Here is a 25,906-nt window from a genome sequence, read left to right on the forward strand (position 1 = left end):
GGAAAATTCAGATATTTATTTATTATTTTTATTTTATTTTTTATTTTACAATGTATCGAAATAACATTGTGCAGGTTCCCATAAGACATTGTGTAGTTTCACACACTACAAAGGGTAAAGAATGCGAGAAAAGCAGGAGACAGACAGACAGGTTCTTGGTGCTGTTGAGACAGCAGGCCCGTGGAAGAGGAAAACCGAGTGAAGGCATACAGCAAACCTTTTTGTTTAATTTGTACTTTTTTTTACCCACACACAAACACACTTGTATTACCCGAGTACAGTGAACCCTTACACCACATGTGTAATATAAATGTGTAGGGGGGTGCACAGTGTGCAGTCAATGAAAATTTGTTATTTTACATGTTCTTCACAGAAAATGAGCCACGGCCAATGAGTCTCAGGTTGAAAAAATCATTAATTGGATCACTTATTTTAGTAAACATTGAAAATGGGTCCCACAGACCTGAACACCACACAAGGGTTAAAGCCCCCATGCAGTCGTTGTAATTTTTAAATTATTATATATATTTTTTTAAATCATCACTGTATGCTTATTTAATGAAAATACACCGCCCTAAAAAAATGATTTATTTCCCTGAGCCACCTTTGGCCCACCATCTTACCCAGATGAACAGTCATTGGTCTATTATAATCAGATCATATTGTGACGTAATGATGTTGGCAAAAAGTTTCATCCTACCTGAAGATGCTGAAATTCCAGGCATTTTTTTCAATTTACACAAAAAGTGCATTACCATCATTCTCACAATTTCAGAGCGTTATTTTGACCTCACAGTGTGGAACTAGCATGAAAAAAAAAAAAAAAAATCACATTAACTGCACTGCCCCTTCGACAACCAACCATCTTTTACAATTTCTTTGCTGTAAATGTTTGTGTGCCAAACATGGCAAAATATGAGCTTGTTTTACTCCAATGTTTGTTTACAATGTAAATGTGAACAAACACTGTATAGCCTCCAAACATGGTTAATAGTTTGTTAATAATTTTTAATCATGTTTTGAGGCTATACAGGGTTTCTTCACATTTACAATGTTTACAAACATACAAACATTGCAGTATGACAATGAGAGATTTAACTTAAAACTATAACTCTGATATCATGGAAAGGTCAGTCAGCTTTATTAGTCTAATGCTATTGTGGGTGCAAAATGGTTGTGTTACAGTTACTGGTAATTTTCCACAGTCACGGGTCATTTTCCACAGCTGTCCATTAATCTCTTCATACACCCCACAAAGTAGTGATTCGTTATTCGTCCTTATCTTTGGGGCACTAAAAGCCATCCAGGCTGAATTCTTCTTTAGGGGAGTGATACGATCTTTAGAGCCTATCTTTGACACATAGGCTGTGAGAACTTTAAGGGAGTAGAACTAATTACCCTCTATCTATTTTGTAAGCTTTATAGCTCTTTGTGTAGAGGAAGTATATAAGGATCCTCTCCGGCTTTATCCTGAGAGTGAGCTTCCTTGCAATTGCTTGAATAAACCTATTGCTGATAAATTAGTTCTGCCTGCTTCCATGAATTAATATTCATCAACACCGCGAACGGAGTTCGCCACGCCACGAACAACGGGAGATGCGCAGTTTCGCGGCCTCGTTTGAAATGAGCTAAACGAAATGCAAGCAACAAGTGACAATGTAGATAGCTAACGTTACATGATTGTCAGTAATAGCGAATCAATGGAGCTAGCTTTGGCCACTCAGCTAGAGCTAGCTATGCAGCATCTCTTTTAGTTGCCGACTAGCACAAATGTCATGTAGCTAAGTTTCTCTATAGTCCTTTTGTAAAAACTTCGATAACTCTAGGTGACGCAGACTACTATACAGCTTCAGCCCAATCGGCATTGTAAACTAGCGATAACACTGGATGTAATTCACAGCTTACTTAGCTTCTAAAACAATGCAACTATCCATGATGTCGATGCTATCCATCTGGTCAGTCAGGCTGGCTGCAATCACTCGCTTAAAAAGCCACAGTGTAATGCAAATACGCAAATTCGGGAAAATGCAAGGTATGGATTGCAATGTTTTGTTCTTCCTTCTCTCGCGTGCCTTTACTTCTGACGGAGAACAACCGAACTGACCAATCAGTGTGGCTTTGAAAGTTGCTAGGTTTCTCATGGGCGTGGTTTTGCACCAAGTTTGGAGTGGATAAAAAGGACACCGAATTGACATGCCTCGCAAAGTTTAGAACTGCCACGAGGATGGTAACAGCCTAGTAATGACTGCTGCCTAGCAACCATCATTATGACGCATCTAATCTCATGAACGTGCATTGCTTAAAACGGATTTAGTAGGGCCCTATAAAATGTATGATGCGTACGGATGGAATCCAGACATTAAACCAACCTTTGAGGTCTGGGAAAGTGTGCACCAGCAAGAGACTGTTTTGACGAACACTGTTCCTGTGACAGCAGAGTTTGCAAAACAAATGCCCAACCGGAATGATGCCAATAATCCTGATATTGTTCTGCCAGCTAGGCCTAGACTACTTTGTAGTTAACATTACATTGAATCTACCAGAATATGTTATCATTAGCTAGCAAAACCGCTAAACGCTACACAAAGTGTCCTGGATAGGCTACGTGAGCTAGGCTACACATTCCCATGGCCTGCCGTTGCTTCTTCAATTGCCGAAAATACAAATCACTAATGCATTCTAGTCATGGTCCAAACACACCACGACAGTCGTGAAGAGGGCACGACTAGGGCTGTTGCGGTGACCGTATTACTGCCACACCGGCGATCACGAGTCATGAGGCAGTCAAATTCCAAATGGCCTTTTAGTCACGGTAATTAGGCTTCTCCAAGCACTGATGCTGCTGCTGGTCATTAGTAGCCTACCAAACTTGCTAACTGCCTGGTACTCAGCACTCTATTGTCCCTCTAATCACTCTGACATCAATGCAAATGTTTTAAAAAATCTAATAAAACACTTAATGAGAGTCCATGAGCTCCTGTTGGGCAACATTTCTATGGGCTATGCAATTGCGTGAGAAAACAGAGTGATGGACACTAATACAAATATGAGGATCCCTTCAGCTAGGCCAACTATATTCATTTCTCAACTTCCTTAATATTAAGCACATTGCTTCTCTTTATAACAAGAGTATAGCCTACCTGGCTGGCATGAAAATGAACCACGGGAAAAGCCTCCTCCTTTTGCTATTTAAGTGCATAGATGACATGTATTTTTGTCCCCCTGCCTGTTTTGAGACAGGTGCATGATAATGGTGCATTCTAAATCAAAACACATTTCACACATTTATTATTTCGGTTCAATCCTCGGGCCGACTCTTTTCTCTGTATACATCAATGATGATCTTGCTGCTGGTGATTATTTGATCCACCTCTACGCAGACGATACCATTCTGTATACTTCTGGCCCTTCTTTGGACAATGTGTTAACTAACCTCCAGACGAGCTTCAATGCCATACAACTTTCCTTCCGTGGCCTCCAACTGCTCTTAAATGCAAGTAAGACTAAATGCATGCTCTTCAACCGATCGCTGCCGGCACCTGCCCTCCCGTCCAGCATCACTACTCTGGATGGTTCTGACTTAGAATATGTGGACAACTCCAAATACCTAGGTGTCTGGTTAGACTGTAAACTCTCCTTCCAGACTCACATTAAGCATCTCCAATCCAAAATTAAATCCAGAATCAGCTTCCTATTTCGCAACAAAGCATCCTTCACTCATGCTGCCAAACATACCCTCGTAAAACTGACTATCCTACCGATCCTTGACTTCGGCGATGTCATTTACAAAATAGCCTCCAACACTCTACTCAGCAAATTGGATGCAGTCTATCACAGTGACATCTGTTTTGTCAAAGCCCCATATACTACCCACCACTGCAACCTGTATGCTCTTGTTGGCTGGCCCTCGCTTCATATTCGTTGTCAAACCCACTGGCTCCAGGTCATCTATAAGTTTTTGCTTGGTAAGGCCCCGCCTTATCTCAGCTCACTGGTCACCATAGCAACACCCACCCGTAGCACGCGCTCCAGCAGGTATCTTTCACTGTTCACCCCCAAAGCTAATTCCTCCTTTGACTGCCTTTCCTTCCAGTTCTCCGCTGCCAATGACTGGAACGAACTGCAAAAAAGAATCTCTGAAGCTGGAGACTCATCTCCCTCACTAACTTTAAGCACCAGCTGTCAGAGCAGCTCACATATCACTGCACATAGCCCATCTGTACTGAGCCCATTCAACTACCTCATCCCCATACTGTTATTTATTTTGCTCCTTTGCACCCCAATATCTCTACTTGCACATTCATCTTCTGCACATCTATCACTCCAGTGTTTAATTGCTATATTGTAATTATTTCGCCACCATGGCCTATTTATTGACTTACCTCCCTAATCTTACCTCATTTGCACACACTATATAGACTTTTTCTATTTTACTATTGACTGTATGTTTGTTTATTCCATCTGTAACTCTGTGTTGTTGTTTGTGTCGCACTGCTATTGCTTTATCTTGGCCAGGTCGCAGTTGTAAATGAGAACTTGTTCTCAACTAGCCTACCTGGTTAAATAAATGTGAAATATATATATATTTTTTTTTTGTATATGTAAACGCAAGATTAAATCAAGAATAATCTGATGGGTGACAATATTAGCCTATCACTTGTGAATGACGCCCAGTTTTGACTTTTTCTAAATCATAGTCACACACCTCATGTAGCCTAGCCTATAGGCCTATATGTTTTGATAAGGTTTGTATCACAACTAAAGTGGTCAAATAACTTCTTAAAATAAGCAGATTAATCTGCTTTACAAGGGGGTGTAGAGCCTAACTGGCATACATAAGCAGCGCGCGAGTTTCAAGTTTGGGGAAAATAATTTTCACCATAAAAATGCACCTTTATAATAAAAGCATTACATGCATAATTGCATTTGCGGTCACTTTTGATAATGGTGTTTTCTGCCTCCTACCATGTGCTCATGGCTGCGCTTATAATGTGAAGAAATAGCCTAATAGTTTATCAACATTTTAAGCTAAACGTTCAGATCTGTTGCGTCAGCCACATTGCATTAAAAAGGATTTTTGATACTAGCGGTTGTATTCATTTGAGATCTATCGCATCCCACAACTGTCCCGGACTATGTTTGGAATATTTATTTCTCGCACAGAATAGAATAGGTTGACTTTTGTACTATGGGGGATAGTAGATTGACATAGGCTAGTGCTTTTGCTGTTCGTTAGGCCTACTCATCGTGTTGGCTGATGAAAAGTAAAATGTGGACAAAGGCATGCCCCCCTTTATCCACCGTATTTAAAAAGTGAGAAATAGGGAAAGTGTGTGATATTCCTTCCGCAGGAACGCCTGCGCTAGAAAGGTTAAGCAGCTTCTTGATATGCCAAACCTGTCAGGTGGATGGATTGTATTGGCAATGGAGAAATGCTCACTAACAGATGTAAACAACTTTGTGCACAAAATTTGAGAGGATCTTTTTGAGTATGGAACATTTCTGGGATCTTTTATTTCAGCTCATGAAAAATGGGACCAACACTTTACATGTTGCGTTTATATTTTTGTTCAGTATAGTTCATATAGTTTTGAAACCGAAATGTACTTTGAGGGTAGTATTCAATATTATGTGTAGTTTAGAAAATGCCATCAGAGGGCATCTGAGTTCAACAGGTTAATACATCGCCCACTTTAATTAAATAGTTCTAGAGAGCTGAAGCAAGAACACACACTTTCTTTGGGAAATGTACCGTTACTAGTTTAGTGATATTTATCTTACCTTAGGCCAGTAGTACAGCATCTACCATGAGCCCATATTTACTTTGCAGGCTGACTAGCATCTACAGAGATGCAATGTTCCATAAATTAAATGACCAAATCATGAGAACATTATTTTTGCTATAACCTTGCAATTTTTCTGTATATCTTTTTTTGTTTGCTGTCTACAATTCCATTTTATCTCCTAGCATGCTAGTAGATACCCATAGAGACCCAGTCATTACTAACTATTACTATTGCTCGTTAGTATTGGCTCACGAAACTACCTCGAACTTCTTTCACACTGGACACAGACATACAATTGGTATCCACAAGTTTCATCTGACTTCATGGAAGTAGATAAAGGGCCTCATTGCCAACATATGGAATTGTTTTAAGAAGGATAATTTATCTTTTGATTTTTAGAACCCCTTGGGGGTCACTAAACTACTTCCACTCATTTTTTAAACTGGGGTTGGTCTCTGGATGGGAGACCAAATGCTGCTGGAAGTGGTGTTGGAGTGCCAGTACGAGGCACTCTTTCCTCTGGTCTAAAAAAATATCCCAATGCCCCAGGGCAGTTATTGGGAACGTTAAACGGGTGTCATGACTCTCTGTTGTCACAAAAGATCATATGGCACTTATTGTAGGGGTGTTAAAGTCGGTGTCTTGGCTAAATTCCCAATCTGGCCATCACAGCCACCTAATCATCCCCAGCTTGCAATTGGCTCATTCATCTCTCCCCTGCAACTATTCCCCAAGTTGTTGCTATAAATGAGAACACATTCTCAGTCAACTTACCTGGTAAAATAAGGGTTACATAAATAAAGTCTGATAAACACAGCTGTAGATTGGCCACCTTCCACCGCAGATGCAGAAGGTCGCCATTGGCGAATGCGGTGGACTGAGACCCAGCTCATGCAAAAAATGTATCTCTGTTTAAACAGACAGATTTTTATGGATTTGTTTTTGTATTATGCTAATTCAATTTACGCAGGTGTGCAGACATCAATTCTAGTTTTTTCCCCAACAGTAAATAAACTTTGTATGGCTGTATTCGTTTTCCATGAAGTGTGTAGTACGTTGTGTAGAACAGTTAAATATGTTAAGTGTTCCAACAAAATGTGAAGACTGTGCAGGGGTTCTCAGCACCGTATGAGGACGGAAGCTTGGTGGACAGGGCTGTCACCCCACAAATGAGGCTGGTGCAATGGTGCCAAGGTTCTCCTTACCTGTAAGTTGGTGAGCTGCTGTTGTTGATGGGCCAGGGTCTGTTTGACCAGCACACTCTTAATGCTCTGCTCCATGGCATACTTCTTGGCCTGCAGAGAAGAGGTTGACATTTTCAACATCACACTAGTGACATGATACCAGAAATGTGACCTTTGATACCAATACTAGCCTGCACACTTAGTATCAGAATACTTTATAGTCTACACCGCAATGAGAAAATGCCTCAGAGAAACTGGACTGTTACTGTATGAAACAAATGTAGCCAACTCTCCATCTGGAGAGCTACTGGAGTGCAAGGCTATTTTCCCAGCCATGCTCAACATACTCAGCTCATCAGGGTCCTGTTGAGTATCTTATCAGTAGAATCTGGTGTGTTAATGCAGGGGAAATATTGTCAAAATTACATTTAGCAATCGAATCACATTCAAATATCAATTTGTTTGCCACATTGGTCTATGGGGAAAAAACTCTCCAGGTTTGTCTCTCATTGGGTGTTGTCATAACTCTCCTATGACGATCTGAAGGATCAGGTTACAGTGGGTCCGCTCCATAGCGTGCTCTCTCTCGTAGAGGGGGGAGAGCGGGAAGTCGGCTGTTTTACGGCGGTTGTAAAATACGCTGCCTCTATGCTCTGTGGTGTTTGAGATTGGAATGTAAACTGTGGAATACAGAGAGACACTTGGACAATTAAACGTTTGAATAATTAAACAAGATTTCTATTTTTGAGAATGTGGGAATTGTCCGTGGGTATTTTAAGAACAATCCTGTCAAAGTTGTTTCATTTGGTGACCTCCTGAAAGACAGGAAATCCACATTACTGTATCTCTGTGTACACTTTTCAATTATCAGATTTCTATCTAGATGTTGGATAAAATTAATTAGTAAATATGAAACTATTTGTGAAAAGATGTAATGTGATGTGTGCCTTCTAAATGACAATTGTTATTTTTATAAAGGTTTTAACCAAATAAGTGGCCACGTGGGCATAGACTTGGTCGGCATCATGGAATGCCCCCTTCTTCCAGAGTATAAAACCCACTTCCTACAAAATGTACAGAAGGAGCAAATCTTAGACAAGGCCTTTTCAGTCTGCAGCTGGAAATGTACGTAACCTAGGACGAAGAATACCGACAACCGTCGAAACATCTATTCTATGCGACAACATGGGTACGCCTGACGTATGCATTTGGAACAAAACTTTTCTTGTCGACTCTCTCCAGCAGATAGACCGGCGACCACAGAGAGAGACAGCAAGACATACACTCGTAAATACGTAAATTGCAATTTGTTTTCGAATGAGCGGTTGTTCATATTCAAAGTATTAGCAATTTCTATGAGTGTAGTTATCAGCTATGAGTTTCCCACTCTGAGCGGTCCCCACCCCCTTTCCTTTGTCTACCTAGACGTCATATCGGTTTCGTCCACTAGGGACTTTTTCTTTGTATCATGTATGAACTAATTGTGTGTGTTTATGCAATTCAGTGATTTATTTATTTACTAATTAACTTAATCATTGAACCAATTTGTATATCGCTGATTCATGATTTAGGCTAGGGTTCGTGCAGATATTCAAGGGTTTGCGACATTCAGTAATGAGACTGACGAAGTAATAATAGTACATTAATACAAGACTGTACTCGATAGGATATGAAAATATCTTAAGAGTTATATTCAGGAATTGAAACTCTATAAACATTCCAGTGGTGCCCCGACTTCCAAGTTAATTCAAGTTACATGATTTGTTTAATCGTGGAATTAAATTACTCAGAGAATTGATTTGATAAGATAGTCTTCACATTTAATGATAGTCAACGACACGACATAATGATGCTCCCATGCGAGGAATCTAAGATAGAATGAAGCATTTATTTTGATTCAGCCTTTATAAAATTGGAAAGCAGATTGCATTACGCACCCAGATTATATTATACAACATGGGAGTTGTAGACAGGATTTGTTGACGTGTGTTGCCATTTGAACAATACAAGGAGGTTCCCTCCATCTTGTTTCTCTGACATAGTCAGTGTAGGGTTAAGATTACATTTCTAGTGCTAATTATAGATATCTGACAAACAGACGCGTTGGGCCAAAGTGCTATTTCTGTCTCTCGTGTTCAGAAGCGGGGTAGACTCGGTCATTAATAATTTCAAGAGCGAGGACATAGGGCCAGCCGATTGAAATTTGAGGTCATATTACCCTGACCAAGCGATAATTCTCTGTCCCTCACATTTCAGAAGCGTGAGGAGACCACGGTGTATTTTGTTGTTCTCTGCGCATTCCGGTTAATAGCGCCGTAAAGGGTTTGAGCGGAAGACGTTATTAGTAAAACCATTCCCTTGTTTATGTTATGCTTGAAAGTGTGCAAAGTAGGATTAGCTTGCACGAGATGCTACAGCTAACAAAGGGAGAGCAACCATTTTGGTTTTCCTGTGTCACGTTGAAACTCCTCTGTCTTGGGCGACGGAAGTCCCGCCCGTTGTACTTCCGTTTTATTTCAGCTTTCTGCGATCAGTGACCCCGGGGGGTGAAGAAACACCAGAATTTTTTTTTAATAATGATTTGTGACATCCAACGTGTATCACGTTTATATCAAGTGGTTACTTATGATATCCAGCCAATCTCAACGGATTGGATATCGTTGTCTCATTTCAGTTAACTAAGAGGTAAAATTGCCAGACTTACCTTTTTCAAATGGACATTTTAAATTACATCCAAAATGATTGGTTTCTACAAATGAGACAATTTTAACTCTTCCACATTAACCTTGATACAGCTACACTTTCAGGTTAATTAAAGTTTAATTCCCCAATAACCTATACAGGTTTGATTTATCAATAACATTGATTAATCAGTAAAATGTGTTTTTGCTAAGCTTGGAAGTCCCACCTTCGCGGGAGTCCCATGTGGCTTCGGCCTTAGGGATATGTGAACCGGGTGGTGAATGTACCCTAACATTTAAACTACTGGTTACACTTATGATAACCCCGCCAATCTCAATTGATTGGATATCATGGTCTCATTCAATTTAATAAATTAAATTGTCGAACATACTTTTTCAAGTTCTTCCAGACCAGGTATTCCCAAACTGGGGTGCACGCAATGTCGTCAGGGGTACGCCAAATAAAAATGTGATTCACATTTAACACCCCAAAAAAATCTCTACACATTTTCAAAGTCCATTTATATTTTCCAATGTGCGTGAGAGTGAGTTTGTCGCCTGAGTAGCCTCATTTCACTGCCCAAAAGAAAAATAAACCATCTAGTGTTCAACGAAATAACTAATTAACATCCAATCACATTAACCGTTACTCTCTCGCGGGAATTCTACTACCGGTTCGTATGTAGCTGCTGCTCATGTTGGTATCTGTACTGATGGCGCAAAAGCCATGACAGGGAGACATAGTGGAGGGGTAATGCGCATGCAAGCAGTTGCTCCCGACGCCACTTGGGTACACTGCAGCATCCACCGAGAGGCTCTTGCTGCCAAGGGACAGCTTGAAAGACGTTTTGAACACAAACAAAGTTAACCATTTTCACTGTAAAGCAAGGCCCCTGATCTCTCGTGTATTTTCTGCATTATGCAATGATATGGGCAGGGACCATACTTTTACAACATATAGAGGTGCGCTGGTTATCAGGGGGCAAAGTATTGACACGTTTTCTTAAAATTGAGAAATGAGCTTAAAGTTTTCTTTACAGAACATCCTTTTCAGAACGAGTTTCTCACATGACTGGCCTATCTGGGTGATGTTTTTTCTCGCCTGAATGATCTGAATCTAGGATTACAGGGACTCTCCGCAACTATATTCAATGTGCGGGACAAAATTGAGGCAATGATTAAGAAGTTGGAGCTCTTCTCTGTCTGCATTAAAAAAGACAACACACAGGTCTTTCCATTATTGTATGATTTTTTGTGTGCAAATGAACTCAAGCTTACAGGCAATGTCAAATGTGATATTGCGAAGCACCTGAGTAAGCAAGTACACATGTACTTTCCCGAAACAGACGACACAAACAACTGGATTCGTTATCTCTTTCATGCCCTGCCTAATGTCCACTTGCCAATATTTGAACAAGAGAGCCTCATCGAAATTGCGACAAGAGGTCCTGTGAAAATTGTATTTAATCAGAAGCTACTGCCAAATTTCTGGATAGGGCTGCGCTCAGAGTATCCTGCCTCGGCAAATCGCATTGTTAAGACACTGATGCCATTTGCAACCACGTACCTATGTGAGAGTGGATTCTCGGCCCTCACTAGCGTGAATACAGGCACAGACTGTGTGGAAAATGATTGAAGACTGGGACTCTCTCCAATACAACCCAACATTGCAGAGTTATGTGCATCCTTTCAAGCACACCCTTCTCATTAACCTTTGGTGAGTAATTAACAATTTTTGATGAACAAATAAGGTTTTATATGTAAGATGGCTAAATAAAGAACAAAACTATTGATTCATATTTGTGCCCTGGTCCTATAAGAGCTCTTTGTCACTTCCCACGAGCCGTGTTGTGACAAAAACTCACACTCATTCTTATGTTTAATAAATGTATCATATAGTGTGTGTGGCAGGCTTATGATGATGGCAAAAACAACATTTGAGTGCTCTGACCCTGGTGCTAGAGGGGGTACGCAGCTGGAGGTTGAATGTTTGAAGGGGTACGGGACTATAATAGTTTGGGAATCACTGGACTAGAGTAATGATGTGTATCATGAGCAATTTGTGCATATCAGTTGAGGTTATTCAGTAGCACTTGGAAACGAAACATCGTTGCCAACTATTCAGATTGGAGAGTTACAATGTTGTCATCACTAGGCAGCCAACTACCTATAGTAGGAAACAGTTGTATCAATAAGCCACGTATAATCACAAGACTCGAGTCACGACCCCACAATAGTTCAAATTACAATAAACATAACATTTATTAACACCATTCAGTAGAACTGTGAAAAGACATTATTTGAGCTTTGGAAACAAGTGCTTTTATAAATGCATGAAGCGGGCCTCGTTTCACAGGAGCATTGTAAAATAAGCTCTCTCTCAATGAACCAGCCGCAACTAATTTTGTTAATTTACATATCGAATTTGATTGTCCAACATCAGTTTTATAGTTTGTTCATTTTGTGGCCACCTAGAGTGTCCTCTTTCCACTGCTGTGGTGCTGAATCACAATGGGAATGGGGAGTGGGACCGGCCGGCCCGGTCATGGCTAGAAGGGATCTAGCCAGAGAGGAAAAGGAAGAGAGAGGCCCAATTCGGCAAAAAAATCTGTCTCCCTCCAGCAGGTGGAGTTTCTGCTTTGTTTCGACCAACAAACAAGGAGTTTTTGCATGGAGGTCTATGAATGTCGAATCTGATCAACAACAAAAAAAAATCTGGCTAAATTTGCTACTTGAGGTTTATTTGATCTAATAAAAGTTTCATAATGCTTAAGTTGTTACTGATATTAGTAGGACACGTGACATCCTGGCAACTTTGGGAAAAAAACTTTATATCGGAGTTGTCTCGAGATGGCTATTGATAGGAATGGATTTCTGAACTTTAAATGTTATTAATCATTAGTTGTAATAGAGACCTGAGTGGTGCCGTAGTCTTGGGTCTACACCAGAGGTTAATGGTTATCTGTAGGAAGAAGGTATATGGTGGGTGCAACTAAGCTTGAAATGTACTGAGTGTAGGGAAAGCGATCACATGTGGCAGGCATTGATGAGGGGAGAGAGCCATGGATTCGTGATGAAGGGGGTTGAGGACAGGTCAGGTCACGTTAAGAGAAGAAAAGTGTATTACCGTATCACTTTGTTTAGCGAGAAGAAGGAGACCACCCAAAGTGGGTTACATATATAACAACTATTCTAACCATGTCTTTGTCTAATGGAGCTGTATTGACCCTCAGGGAAGAATAAACTTGGCTTGAGCTTTCATAGTGTCCGTTGAGTTTTTACTCTGGGAATTAGAACCTAACACTACGCATATTCATTGCATGACGCTAGCAGAATAGCTTCTCTCTCCATTGAATACAGGCAGTTGAAGTCAACAACCCTTATCGAATATTCAAAAAGGAATTACAATAATGAGATGTATCCACCAATCCAAAGAAAGGAAAGGCGGGAGCTAGACAGCACTCTGTGCCGCTTTGTGGACAATGACTCCCATTGTTAGGGCGCAGAGACATGTATAATTGTCAGTGTGTGCATAATCTTTTATCCATCTTTTGTCAAACTAACATCAAAAGTTGCATTTCGCATTTTTTTTGCAATTTTGCTAACCCTAACCTTAACCTAATTATCCTAACCTACTAGGAAAAGTCAAATTTGACAAAATCTGAATCCCTTCTAATCGTGACCGGCTAGACAGCCATGTAGACAGCCATGTTTTGTTAGTTATTGGCCTAATTAAAATGTTCATGCCTAGGCTAAATTACATTAGAGGGACCTAGGTTGTATTTGAAAACAGCTGTGTTATGTTATTTATTAACACATTTCATACAAATAGTCTATAGGACAGGTCGTTAGCAAATTACATTATACAAATATTATATTTTGAAGTTGTTTTATTACCGTGCAGGCGGCACATTCTAGGCTAAAAGTTTATTTTATTTTATTATTATTATATTAATTTGAGATTTATAGCAGGGATGAAGAAGCAACAGGCAATGTTTTGCTTTTCAATAAAACCCTGTCATGCTGGTATAAGAACATCGTTTGACTTTATTTTATTAGAACTTTACAGGCTAATTTCCATTCTGATAAGATAAATGACAATAATCTAAATGTGATTTTGAGCACAGTGGGTGGACGGCCTAATGCGGTACACACCCAACGCATTTGGATGCCCGGTAAATTAAAATCTTGCCGGTCACGTTGTCCGGCGCCAGATTGTGCTAACGGAAACCCTGATGTGGATATCTTCGGTTTGTCGCTTTGATGTTGATAGGCTCGGCTAAGACGTTAAGTCAATGAGTCAAATATATATATATTTTTTACTGTGCTCTGAACAGAAATGATAAGTAATGTCATACAACGTGTGACACTGATCACCATCAATTGAGCTATTCACTTAAGCAATTCACTTGACAACTGCACAAAAGCATTAAGCATGACTTTTTGTAATGATAGCCTCAGGTCTCCTAAATAAGATGTATAATTGATGGTTCATATAACATATTTGTAAGGGAAATAATGTCACGTCGAGGTCAGACCTCATTTTCCCATTATTGTTATCATGAAATAGTCTACCATCCAAAAGATGTTGTCATGTTAAACTACAGACTATTTTCCTGCTTTTATATAGGGCACTGTCATTAAATCACACTCTCTCCTCTATCTTTCTTCCCCATTTCAGTTCAATCCAATTAACAACAAAAATATGTGAGGAGTGACTGCCCCACTCCTCCAGCAGAACAAAAGAATACTGCAGCCTGTGACTATACCATGTCTGCACTGTTGGCCTATCGCTTTTGTGAAAATCTCTTGAATAAAACCGTTCTAGGGGGCCTTACCTTCTGCAGTGCCTCCTGCTGCTCAGGGGTGAGAGGCGGCAGGCCGAGCTTTGAGGCGGTGCTCTGTCCATTCTCCATCATCAGAGCCTCGCCTCCCTGCAGGCACACAAGTGTATGGTTATGATGACAGGGAGGAAACACCCACTACAAATCTCTGCCGGAAACACCCAAATCAAATCTCTGCAAATCTCTACTCAGAAAAGACAAGACCAAGATGGTTGAATTAACATATACAAACAAGCTAACTATGTATAACCAACCCCTACCCCCAAACTCAAATATGATCCGAGACTCCAAGTAGAAGGCTCAATAATGAATGCAGTTAACTTACAAGTTCTAATTATATCCACTATCTCCTACTGTGCTGGTTTTGTAACAATATAATGCAAATTAAGCCTTTTGCACCATTTAGCATACATGACCTAGGTTTGAGAGACAAGTAGCCGTTTCTCAAATATGCAGGTACAATTGAGAAGATGCGCCTATTTTGAGCTTGCTCTGAAATAAACCGTGCTCATCATTACACTGTGGTGGTAAAATGACACACGGGAACAGTAACATATTTGATATACAAAAATAGAAACAATTTAGATAAACCTGCACTGTGGTTTTCTAACGGTATAAATTCAGACTAAAATATGACTCATTTTTGGTTCAGACATTTAGTGTAGTCTAAGAATAACAGGATTAAAGAAAACATGATGTTAACTAAATATAACAATGTCTTCTAAAAGAAGAAGTGTGGCCACTTCTTTCAATAGCCTATGTGGGGGACTGAGTGCCATCTCCTCAATAAGTGTGCATAATTCTACAGTGCGTGCCATGAATTTGGGTCCCCCTATTGACGACCACACAGAAGAAAAACTAACGTGGCATTTACAAACTCCAGAGGGATGCACCAAAATGAGCAGTGAGACGATGCACACTCGACGTCCCAACTGACACTCAATATTCCAAAATTCAAAAGCCATTCACGAGCATCGTCTCTCGCAACCTGTCTTGTGCATGACTCACTCGCTACGAAACACGGGCACTGGGGAAAACACAGACGCATCATCTGACAGACAGTGAGAAAGTTGTAAAAACAAAACGACATCTAATTCCGCACAAAATATGTGCAAGTACAGTTCATTCAGGAAAGTATTCAGACCCCTTGACTTCATCCACATTTTGTTAAGTTACAGCCTTATTCTAAAATTGATTAAATATACTTTTTTTATCAAATATAAACACAATACCCCATAATGAATTGTCTACAGACAATTCTTTCGACGTCATGGCTTGGTTTTGATAAAAATGGCTTGGTTTTTGATTTTTTTAAATTAGAATAAGGCTGTTGTCACGTTCTGACCATAGTTCTTTTGTATTTTCTGTGTTTTAGTGTGGTCAGGGCGTGATTTGGGTGGGTTATCTATGTGTTGTGTTTCTATGTTGGGTTTGTTGTTTGGCCTGATATGGTTCTCAATCAGAGGCAGGTGTTTGTCATTGTCTCTGATTGGGAACCATATTTAGGTAGCCTGTTTTGTGTTGGGTTTTGTGGGTGGTTGTCTTCTGTCTTTGTGTCTATGCACCAGATAGGACTATTTCGGTTTTTCACATTTATTGTTTTGTAGTTTGTAGTGTTCACGTTTTTGTCATTATTAAAACATGATAAACACTAACCACGCTGCGCTTTGGTCCGATCCCTGCTACACCTCCTCTTCAGACGAAGAGGAGGAAATCTGCCGTTACAGCTGTAACTTAACAAAATGTGGATGAAGTCAAGGGGTCTGAATACTTTCCTGAATGCACTGTACTTGCACATATTTTGTGCGGAATTAGATGTTGTTTTGTTTTTACAACTTTCTCACTGTCTGTTTCTACAACTTGATTGGAGTCCACATGTGGTAAATTAAATTGATTGGACATGATTTAGAAAGGCACACACCTGTCTATATAAGGTACCACAGTTGACAGTGCACGTCAGAGCAAAAATCAAGCCAAGTGGTCAAAGGAATTGTCTGTAGAGCTCAGAGACAGAATTGTGTTGAGGCACAGATCTGGGGAATGGTACCAAAACATTCCTGCAGCATTGAAGGTCCCCAAGAACACATGGAAGTTAGGAACCACCAAGTATCTTCCTTGAGCTGGCTACCTGGCCAGACTGAGCAAATGGGGGAGAAGGGTCATGGTCAGGGAGGTGACCAAAAACCCGATAGTCACTCTGACAGAGCTCCAGAAGTCGTTTATGGGGATGGGAGAACCTTCTAGAAGGAAAACCATCTATGCAGCACTCCACCAATCAGGCCTTTATGGTAGAGTGGCCACTCCTCAGTAAAAGGCACATGAAAGCCCGCTTGGAGTTTGCCAAAAGGCACCCAAAGACTCTCAGACCATGAGAAACAAGATTCTCTGGTCTGATGAAACCAAGAATGAACTCGACACCAAGCGTCACATCTGTAGAGAACCTGGCACCATCCATACGGTGAAGCATGGTGGTGGCATCATCATGCTGTGGGGCTGTTTTTCAGCAGCAGGAACTGGGAGACTAGTCAGGATTGAGGGAAAGATGAACGGAGCAAAGTACAGAGAGATGCTTGATGAAAACCAGCTCCAGAGCGCTCAGGACCTCAGACTGGGGTGAAGGTTCACCTTCCAACAGGACAATGACCCGAAGCACACAGGCAACACAACGCAGGAGTGGCTTCGGGACAAGTTTTTGAATGTCCTTGGGTGGCCCAGCCAGAGCCCGGACTTGAACCTGATCGAACATCTCTGGAGAGACCTGAAAATAGCTGTGCAGCAATGCTCCGCCCATCCAACCTGGCAGTGCTTGAGAGGATCTGCAGAGAAGAATTGGAGAAACTCCCCAAATACAGGTGTGCCAAGCTTGTAGCGTCATACCCAAGACTCAAGGCTGTAATCGCTGCCAAAGGTTCTTCAACAAAGTACTGAGTAAAGAGTCTGAATACTTATGTAAATGTGATATTTCATATTTCTAAAAAACAGTTTTTGCTTTGTCATTATGGGGTATTGTGTGTAGATTGATGAGGGGAAAAAACGATTTAATACATTTTAGAATAAGGCTGTAACATAACAAAATGTGGAAAAAGTCAAGGGGTCTGAACTTCCCGAATACACTGTATTTCGGTCATCGGTGATTTCATCAGCTGATTTAGTTTGCTGTAGCCTGCTTGCCGCTAGCTAGCTTCACTGACAAACACAGGCAAGTAATGTTAGCTAGCTAGCCAAGGTTGGGCGCTGCACTGACAAAAAGCGTGTAGCTTATCACTTATTTACGACAGCAAGGCTCCACAGTCTGCGAACATTTTACTCAGATATGCGCCTAAATATTTAGCTGTGCGACCTCAAAGTTTTATTAAGAAGAACCATTGCGCCTAGAATTTTTTGAAATTCTATCTTTAATACCTCAAATATTTTTCGTTGTGCTACTATATTTCTTTGTGTGCGCCTACAACTTTGGCGCACACGTGCTCTTTGTGAAAAAGGGTAATAGAGCCCTGGATAGTTTGACAGCTTGTTGAAGAAGTTGTAGACACGTTCCCAGCATGTTTCCAAAGCACCAATCGCTACTTTTTTAATATTGGGTCAGCTAAAACAATGGTTCCCAACCAGGCGTACTATGACCACTTTGGGGTACCTGGCCTATCAACAGGGTGTACTTGAGAAGACTCATGAGACCATAGATGCTGGGGGACTCAGGGCAGAGCAAATTTCACTTGGTGGTGGAGTAAACGAAAAAGGTTGGGAACCACTGAGTTAAAAGCACAGCAGCAGACTCGATAGGAGCAGAGCAGGCTGTTCGCGTCAGTCGCTTGCCTTTCTCTGCCATTTTTCCAACTTAATGACGTACGGCGCACTCTATAGCCGTGGCAAATAATGTATCATTTCTACCCTGCTAGAGCTACCCCAGTCAACTGGAAGTGCTGTTATTGTGATGTGGAAACATCTAGGAGCAACAGAGGCTCAGCCGCGAAGTGGTAGGCCACACAAGCACACAGAACGGGAGCACCGAGTGCTGAAGCGTGTAAAAATCGTCTGTCCTCAGTTGCAACGCTCACTACCAAGTTCCAAACTGCCTATGGAAGCAATGTCAGCACAAGAACTGTTTGTCGGGAGCTTCATGAAATGGTATTCGATGGCCGAGCAGCCACACACAAGTCTAAGATCACCATGCACAATGCCAAGTGTCGGCTGGACTCTGAAGCAGTGGAAACACGTTCTCTGTAGTGATGAATCATGCTTCACCATATGTCAGTCCAACGGACAAATCCAGGTTTGGCAGATGCCAGGATAACGCTACTTTCCCCAATCCATAGTGCCAACTGTAAAGTTTGGTGGAGAAGATAAAATGGTCTGGGGCTGTTTTTCATGGTCCCTAAGTTCCAGTGAAGAAAATTTGTACTGTTTTGTACTGTTGATTTTGCCACACACACTGAGGAACACATTAATAATTTTCTTTCTCAAAATGGCACAGATAATTCTGGGCGGTCTCTCTATAAAAGTTGCTGACCACACACCAATACATGGATTTGAGAGTCAAACTAACAGCCAACCCTTGTCAGTGTTAATATCCTATGCCAGGTCATGATTCGTTGAAGTCCAAAAATTGAAAAAGTGGTTTGCTCCCATTTCCGCATTGGCAGCTTCCCAAAATCAACATCCCAAAATATAGATAGCAGCCTTCTACAAATTCTCATCTAACCAACCATATATAGATTATTCCAAGTTTCTGTGCTGTCTTTGTATAATGTTATTTTAAACAGCGCATACAACTAAGATGACCACATTTAAAATACCCAAATACGGGACAAAGGGATGATTTTGCAGGACAATGTAGCCTTCATGAATAAAACATTTTGGCAGCACCAACATGATAACCTTTCCGTATTGGTAACCCCCTTGAAACAAAATGTAACAATCCAAAATGTAGCTGGCGGTCTTCTACAAGTCCTAAACCAATGATATATATATATTATTCCCAGATTGCCTGTGGTTTGAACAGGACGTGCAACCTGACTTCCCCCCTCTTGTTTTATTGATTTCAACATTATATCGATATGTGTGATTTAGGGCTGGGCAGTATACCGTATTTTATGATATACCGGTATTGATGCAGGGACTGGTTTGGGATTTTACTTTAACTTCTATACCGGGATTTGAATGTTTGGTTTGTTAAATGTGATACGCCATGTGTAATGTCAATTTTTATAGTTTACCTCGCTACTTGAGTCATCTCTCTCCGCGCCACTTTCCACACAGACCTAGCCACGCTAGCTAGCTAATAAATGTACTGAGTAAGAGCAAACGTAGCTAGCTAATACAGCCTGATAATACTAATGACGGTGTAGACCTAAATCAGCATGTTGTTTGTGCAACAGTATCTTCTAAATCAAAGAGGAATATGCAAAGCAAGAATATGTAAGCTACATGAAGTAGCTAAGAAAAAAACATGCAATGTAGCCAAAAGCTTATAAGGTCCCCTAGGAAACACTTATCAACACTTTAGTTCCTACCCTGTCACAATAACTCTTCCCTCGCATTTTAATTCGTTGTCATCTCAAACAACACTGTATTCTAACTATAGAATTAGAATAGTCATTCTACTTCCATGATTCCAACAGTTTTGCTGTAATTAGCAAGTCAAATCGCAATTGCAACATTTGGTTAAAAATAAGTTCTAGATTATTTGCCCATATCGTGAAGTGTGGAAATTATCTCAATTGAGCAGTGGTGTAAAGTACTTAAGTAAAAATACTTAAGTACTTAAATTGTTTTTTTTGTATCTGTACTTTACTATTTTTGACAACTATTACTTATACTGTAAAAAAAATTAAAAAATGTACTTTTTACTCCATACATTGTTTCTGATACCCAAAAGTACTCGTTACATTTTGAATGCTTAGCAGGACAAGAAAATTATCCAATTCACACACTTGTCAAGAGAACATCCCTGGTCATCTACTGCTTATGATCTGGAGGACTCACTACATAAATACTTTGTTTGTAAATTATGTCTGAGTGTTGGAGTGTGCCCCTGGCTAGCCATTAAAAAAAAACTAAATATGGTGCTATCTGGTTTGCTTAATATAAGACATTTTTAATTAATTATACTTACATTTACTTTTGATACTTAAGTATATTTAAAACCAAATACTTTTACTCAAGTAGTATTTTACTGGGTGACTCACTTTTACTTGGGTCATTTTCTATTAACATATCTTTACTTTTACTCAAGTTGGACAATTGGGTACTTTTTACACCACTGCAATTGAGTGCAGCAAATGCAGAAATGATAAAAGTGCTGGAATTTGGTTTGGTTGAAGTTGAATTGAACAGTATAAACCAATCAGACTGGAGAAAGACTACTTGAAATCACTTAGAATGTATGTGTTGCCACCCTAGGATCACTCACTACTCAAAGCAAATGTAGATCTTTTATTACTCAAAAACTAAAAATACCACAGTCCAATTTTTTTAAATAACGTGATATATTTTTGCCATATATCACCCCCAGCCCTAGTGTGATTGAAAAAAAGTGTTGAATTTCTCTTTCCGTTTTGGCAACCCCAAAATTCAAATGCATCACTCCAAAATGTAGCTGACTGTCTGCTGCAGGTTGTCCTCTAACCAGTGATGTAAAAGAAATATCCAGTTTTGATGTTTTTTTTTAAACTCATACAACCTGATGTCTCCCCTAATCGATATCAGTGATTTATTGCCACTTGTCAAATCCACAGGGTTTTTGGTATGTGTGAAGTTAATAGGGTGCTCGTTTAAAAAAAATACAAGTAATATGATTACTATTGTTACACGTGTAGATAGTACATTTTCACTTTTCAATATATGACAAAGTGTTTCTGCATATTGGTTATTAATTGACACATTAAAATTGCAATTTGTCATTGGGCTATTTATCAAAATGTCTTGTCAACAGGAATAGAAATTTCACTTCCAACATTAATTTCAAATGGTATTGTACCTAATTATGTAAAAACAGCTGAATGAGTCCAAAAACTTGGTTTGATTGATTTTTGATGTTAAACCAGATATCACCAAAAATAATTTGCCATACGAGTATCTAAGACAAACATATTTTCACAATTTCACTCACATCATTGAAATCAATCAATCCTAGCACATTTTGCAGCTCATTCGGTAGTTTTGACCTAATAATGTAAAATCCTGTATAAAATGTAACAACCATTTATATTCCTAAAACATACACTGAAAATTATACTGTTGCTGCTTCCTGACTTTTTGGATTTTTGATTTATGGCCGAGTGTCAAAACACCGGTTTTAGATGTCCAAATTAATAATCAATATGCTGAAATAAGTTGTGATATTTTGAAGACCAATACATAAATGTTACTCCCTACGAACATTTCACACTAAATTAGTACCTTCTAAACTGCACACGCACCATTATTTACCAAGCGTTATTGATTAGCATGTTCTACTGAAGGGCCTAAAATTAACACCCGCAACCAGCCAAATGCAGGTAGATTTTGGCAGTGGCGGGTAAGATGTCCCTTTCACTGGCCACGTTGGCGGATGTTCAGGGCACCATTTCAATCACATTTGTGAATGAAAATAGTCAAGTATGACCCCACATTTATAGTCAAATAAATGCTGCAGCAGCTGTTTTCAAAGTATTTCTTCCATTCTGTTTCATAGCTGGTAAATGAATCGCACAAAGTCAATGAACGATGAATCCTATATAACCTATTCCACCTCACGCTGCAACACTGCCTGGTTGGGGGCTGTGTGCATGTGAAGAGCTGAGAGAAAGTTTAATTTTTAGAAGCACAGCGCACAGGTATAAAAGTTGGTCTAATTTACTTGAAAGGTAAGTCTACTGAAATGAGACTTTTTGTCCTTGTGTTTCTTGGCTATTTACATGGTTTTGTTCACAAGCAAGATGGTTTTTCTATGGTTGAGTTTCAACTGCTCGCAAAGAGAAGAGAACGCAGACTCAATCTCACAGGCACAAACATGACGAGTTATCGCAATAACATTTCACCCTAAAAGGGGCAGGGAAACATTTGTGTCTCATCTGTGATATTTTGGTTAAAAGACTCAGATCACAAAAAATGCAATTAAACAATATACCACATTACTTCTTACTAGTAATACATGTATTGTTTTAGAAAAATTACAAAGCATGCTCATCATTTTTTGTTGGTGTAATTTGAGCAGGGAAAATGTATATTTTGGCTGGTAAAAAATGAGTGACTTATAGATTTTAAAATCTACCTGTCACAGTGACTGGTGGACCAAAAAGTTAATTTGCCCTGTTCTACTGTAATCAATAGTGCGTGCAAATGAATCTCTCTCGTTGATATTGTATTGAAATCAATGGAACTGGGACAATAACCGCAGCGACATGTACCATTTGCACTCTTCTAATACAGCGTTTCCCAAACGCGATCCTGGGCCCAACCTAAGTGCACTACACAGCTGATTTAAATGACCAACTCATCAAGCTTTGATCATTTGAAATCAGCTGTGTAGTGCTAGGGGGGGGGGGGGACATCTGGGAGGGTGCCCAGGACCAAGTTTGGGAAGCTATGTTCTAACAGACAAACCTCAATGAACTTGGACACACTACATGTGTGTTGATAAACGACAACCTGTTGTAGCCATTTATCAACTTATATCTCTGTGAGAAAATGATGGCCAATACGGAAAAGGAAACCGTTTTCACAGGATCATTTCAACCAATCACCACCTTACACCAGTTTCTAGGTTTTGAATGATAGTTTAATCCTCAAATCCATGAATTCATGAGGCCAGAGACTTACGGAAGGAGCTACCGATTTCTTCCCTAGCCACGGTGGTCTGAAAATGACAGCTACGTTAAATCCCACTACAGCCTGGCGCGTATGACAAAAACACTGGTACTAAACCAAAGTTATTGATCTGTTTTAAGCAATGGAATTTTGAGCTCGTTATGACTATAAACTTGATACTAACATCACCAATCGGAAGTAAAAATGTGTATTTCCTGTTCTTGTGTGTTGATAACGTCAGTCTAATGTACTAACACTTCCTGTCCACCATAGGGACATTAACGTAGTATAATGAAATATGTCAAAGTAATGCAATACATTGTTCTTCCTACTTTAACCACGGAGAAAGGCTCCTAAACACAATTTAACCAGGCGCTCTATATCAGAGCGTCAATAGCCAGGGTGTGTAGCAGGCTGAACGTTCGACCTCCCTAGCTACTAACGTTACTAGTTAACCTTAGCTATGACAGACCGTTGTCAGGCTCGGCTACCTGACTAACGTTAATTGACTAGTTAGGTAGCTAGTTAACTACATCCAGCCGACTTGGATAGCTAGCTGGCGCCTACCCAGTTTCGCGAGGGACGCTACTACTAGTAATTATCCAACGTTAGTTAACTACTATTATCGAAAGATGCAAGTTCGTTGGTTAGTACCTAGCGAACGAACGTTAGCTTCATAGTTAGCTAGGTCTATAGATCCCGCTCTTTGCTATCTAGTTAACTAACGGTACTCAATTCACATTTACTCGATAGTAACGTTAGCAAGCTAACTAGCGGTTGGGTTTGTAGTGCCAGTAATGGCTATGCTAACTAACGAGCCAGTGTCAAGCTGGGTTAGCAAGCTAACTAGCTAGCCATCTAACGTTAGCCAACTGAATAAGGGAACAGGATGAGTGCAGGACAAGCTTGTACTGTACGCATTCAACGATGAGCTGTGCAAAATATGGTCAATAATCCCTTTTAACCATCAGAGATGGACCATTGGTGTAAAATATAATCGAAAAACAATGCTATTCGATTTATTTACCGCAGAAACAGCCACCGCCATGAAGCACACCTTTCAGCACAGGGCGACGCCAATGAGGACTTCTTCTTCTATGATGTTTATTGGCTCCTAGCAACCAACTTCAAAGGTGCATTACCGCCACCTACTGGACTGTAGGGATCAGGGGCCGGTTGCATCAGCTACGTGTAAAGCCGTCCTCAGGCTCCCATCCGGAACATGTATTTATTTGTATTTATTTTTTATCTTTATTTAACAAGGCAAGTCAGTTAAAAAACAAATTCTCATTTACAATGACAGCCTACCAAAAGGCCTCCTTTTGGGATGGGGATTGGGAATATAAAATATATATATATTGGACAAAACACACATTATTTTATTTATTTTTAATGACGACCTACCAAAAGGCCTCCTGTGGGGACGGGGGCTGTGATTAAAAATAAATTAAATACAAATATAGGACAAAACAAACATCATGACAAGAGAGACAACACAACACTACACAAAGAGAGACCGAAGACAACATCACATCATGGCAGCAACACATAACAACATAGCATGGTAGCAACACATGACAACAACACAACATGGAAGTAGCACAACATGTTAGCAGCACATAACATATTAAAAACATTATTGGGCACAGACAACAGCACAAAGGGCAAGAAGATAGAGAAAACAATACATCACGTGAAGCAGCCACAAGTGTCATTAAGAATGTCCATGATTGAGTCTTTGAATGAAGAGATTGAGATACAACTGTCCAGTTTGAGTGTTTGTTGCAGCTCGTTCCAGTCTCTACCTGAAGCGAACTGAAAAGAAAAGCGACCCAGGGATGTGTGTGCTTTGGGGACCTTTAACAGAATGTGACTGGCAGAACTGTTGTTGTATGTGGAAGATGAGGGTTGCAGTAGGTATCTCAGATAGTGGGGAGTGAGGCCAAAGAGGGTTTTATAAATAAGCATCAACCAGTGGGGGTTGCGACTGGTATACAGAGATGACCAGTTTACAGAGGAGTATATAGTGCAGTGATGTGTCCTGTAAGGAGCAAGGGTGGCAGATCTGATGGCTGAATGGTAAAGAACACCTCAACGCTCTAGAGCACCCTTACCTGTCGATCTATAAATTAAGTCTCCGTAATCTAGCATGGGTAGGATGGTCATCTGAATAAGGGTTCGTTTGACAGCTGGGGTGAAAGAGGAGCGATTATGATAGAAGAAACCAAGTCCAGATTTAACCTTAGCCTGCAGCTTGGACATGTGCTGAGAGAAGGACAGTGTACCATCTAGCCATACTCCCAAGTACTTGTATGAGGTGGCTACCTCAAGCTCTAAACCCTCAGAGGTAGTAATCACACCGGTGTGAAGAGGGGCATTTTTCTTTCCGAACCACGTGACCTTAGTTTTGGAGTTGTTCAGAACAATGTTAAGGGCAGAGAAAGCTTGTAGGACACTAAGAAAGCTTTGTTTTAGAGAGTTTAACACAAAATCCAAGGAGGGGTAAGTTGAGTACAAGACTGTATCATCTGCATATAAATGTATGAGAGAGCTTCCTACTGCCTGAGCTATGTTGTTGATGTAAATTGAGAAGAGCATGGGACCAAGGATCGAGCCTTGGTGTA

At 40.2% G+C, this 25,906-nt stretch overlaps 1 protein-coding gene across 1 annotated transcript in view; it reads right to left on the bottom strand.

The window, feature by feature from the left end:
- puf60a (poly-U binding splicing factor a) overlaps positions 1-24,430 on the bottom strand; it is a 66,205-nt gene extending 41,775 nt beyond the window's left edge. The window contains exons 1-3 of the mRNA XM_071362567.1: positions 24,310-24,430; positions 14,490-14,585; positions 6,992-7,081 (exon numbers count right to left, since the gene is read on the bottom strand). Coding sequence (XP_071218668.1) covers positions 6,992-7,081; positions 14,490-14,585; positions 24,310-24,330 — 207 coding nt within the window. The 5' untranslated portion in view covers positions 24,331-24,430. The remainder of the gene's footprint in view (positions 1-6,991; positions 7,082-14,489; positions 14,586-24,309) is intronic.
- Between the last annotated feature and the right edge of the window lie 1,476 nt (positions 24,431-25,906).

The sequence above is a fragment of the Salvelinus alpinus genome, chromosome 23 (genome assembly GCF_045679555.1).
Source record: "Salvelinus alpinus chromosome 23, SLU_Salpinus.1, whole genome shotgun sequence".
Taxonomy (NCBI): Eukaryota; Metazoa; Chordata; class Actinopteri; order Salmoniformes; family Salmonidae; genus Salvelinus; species Salvelinus alpinus.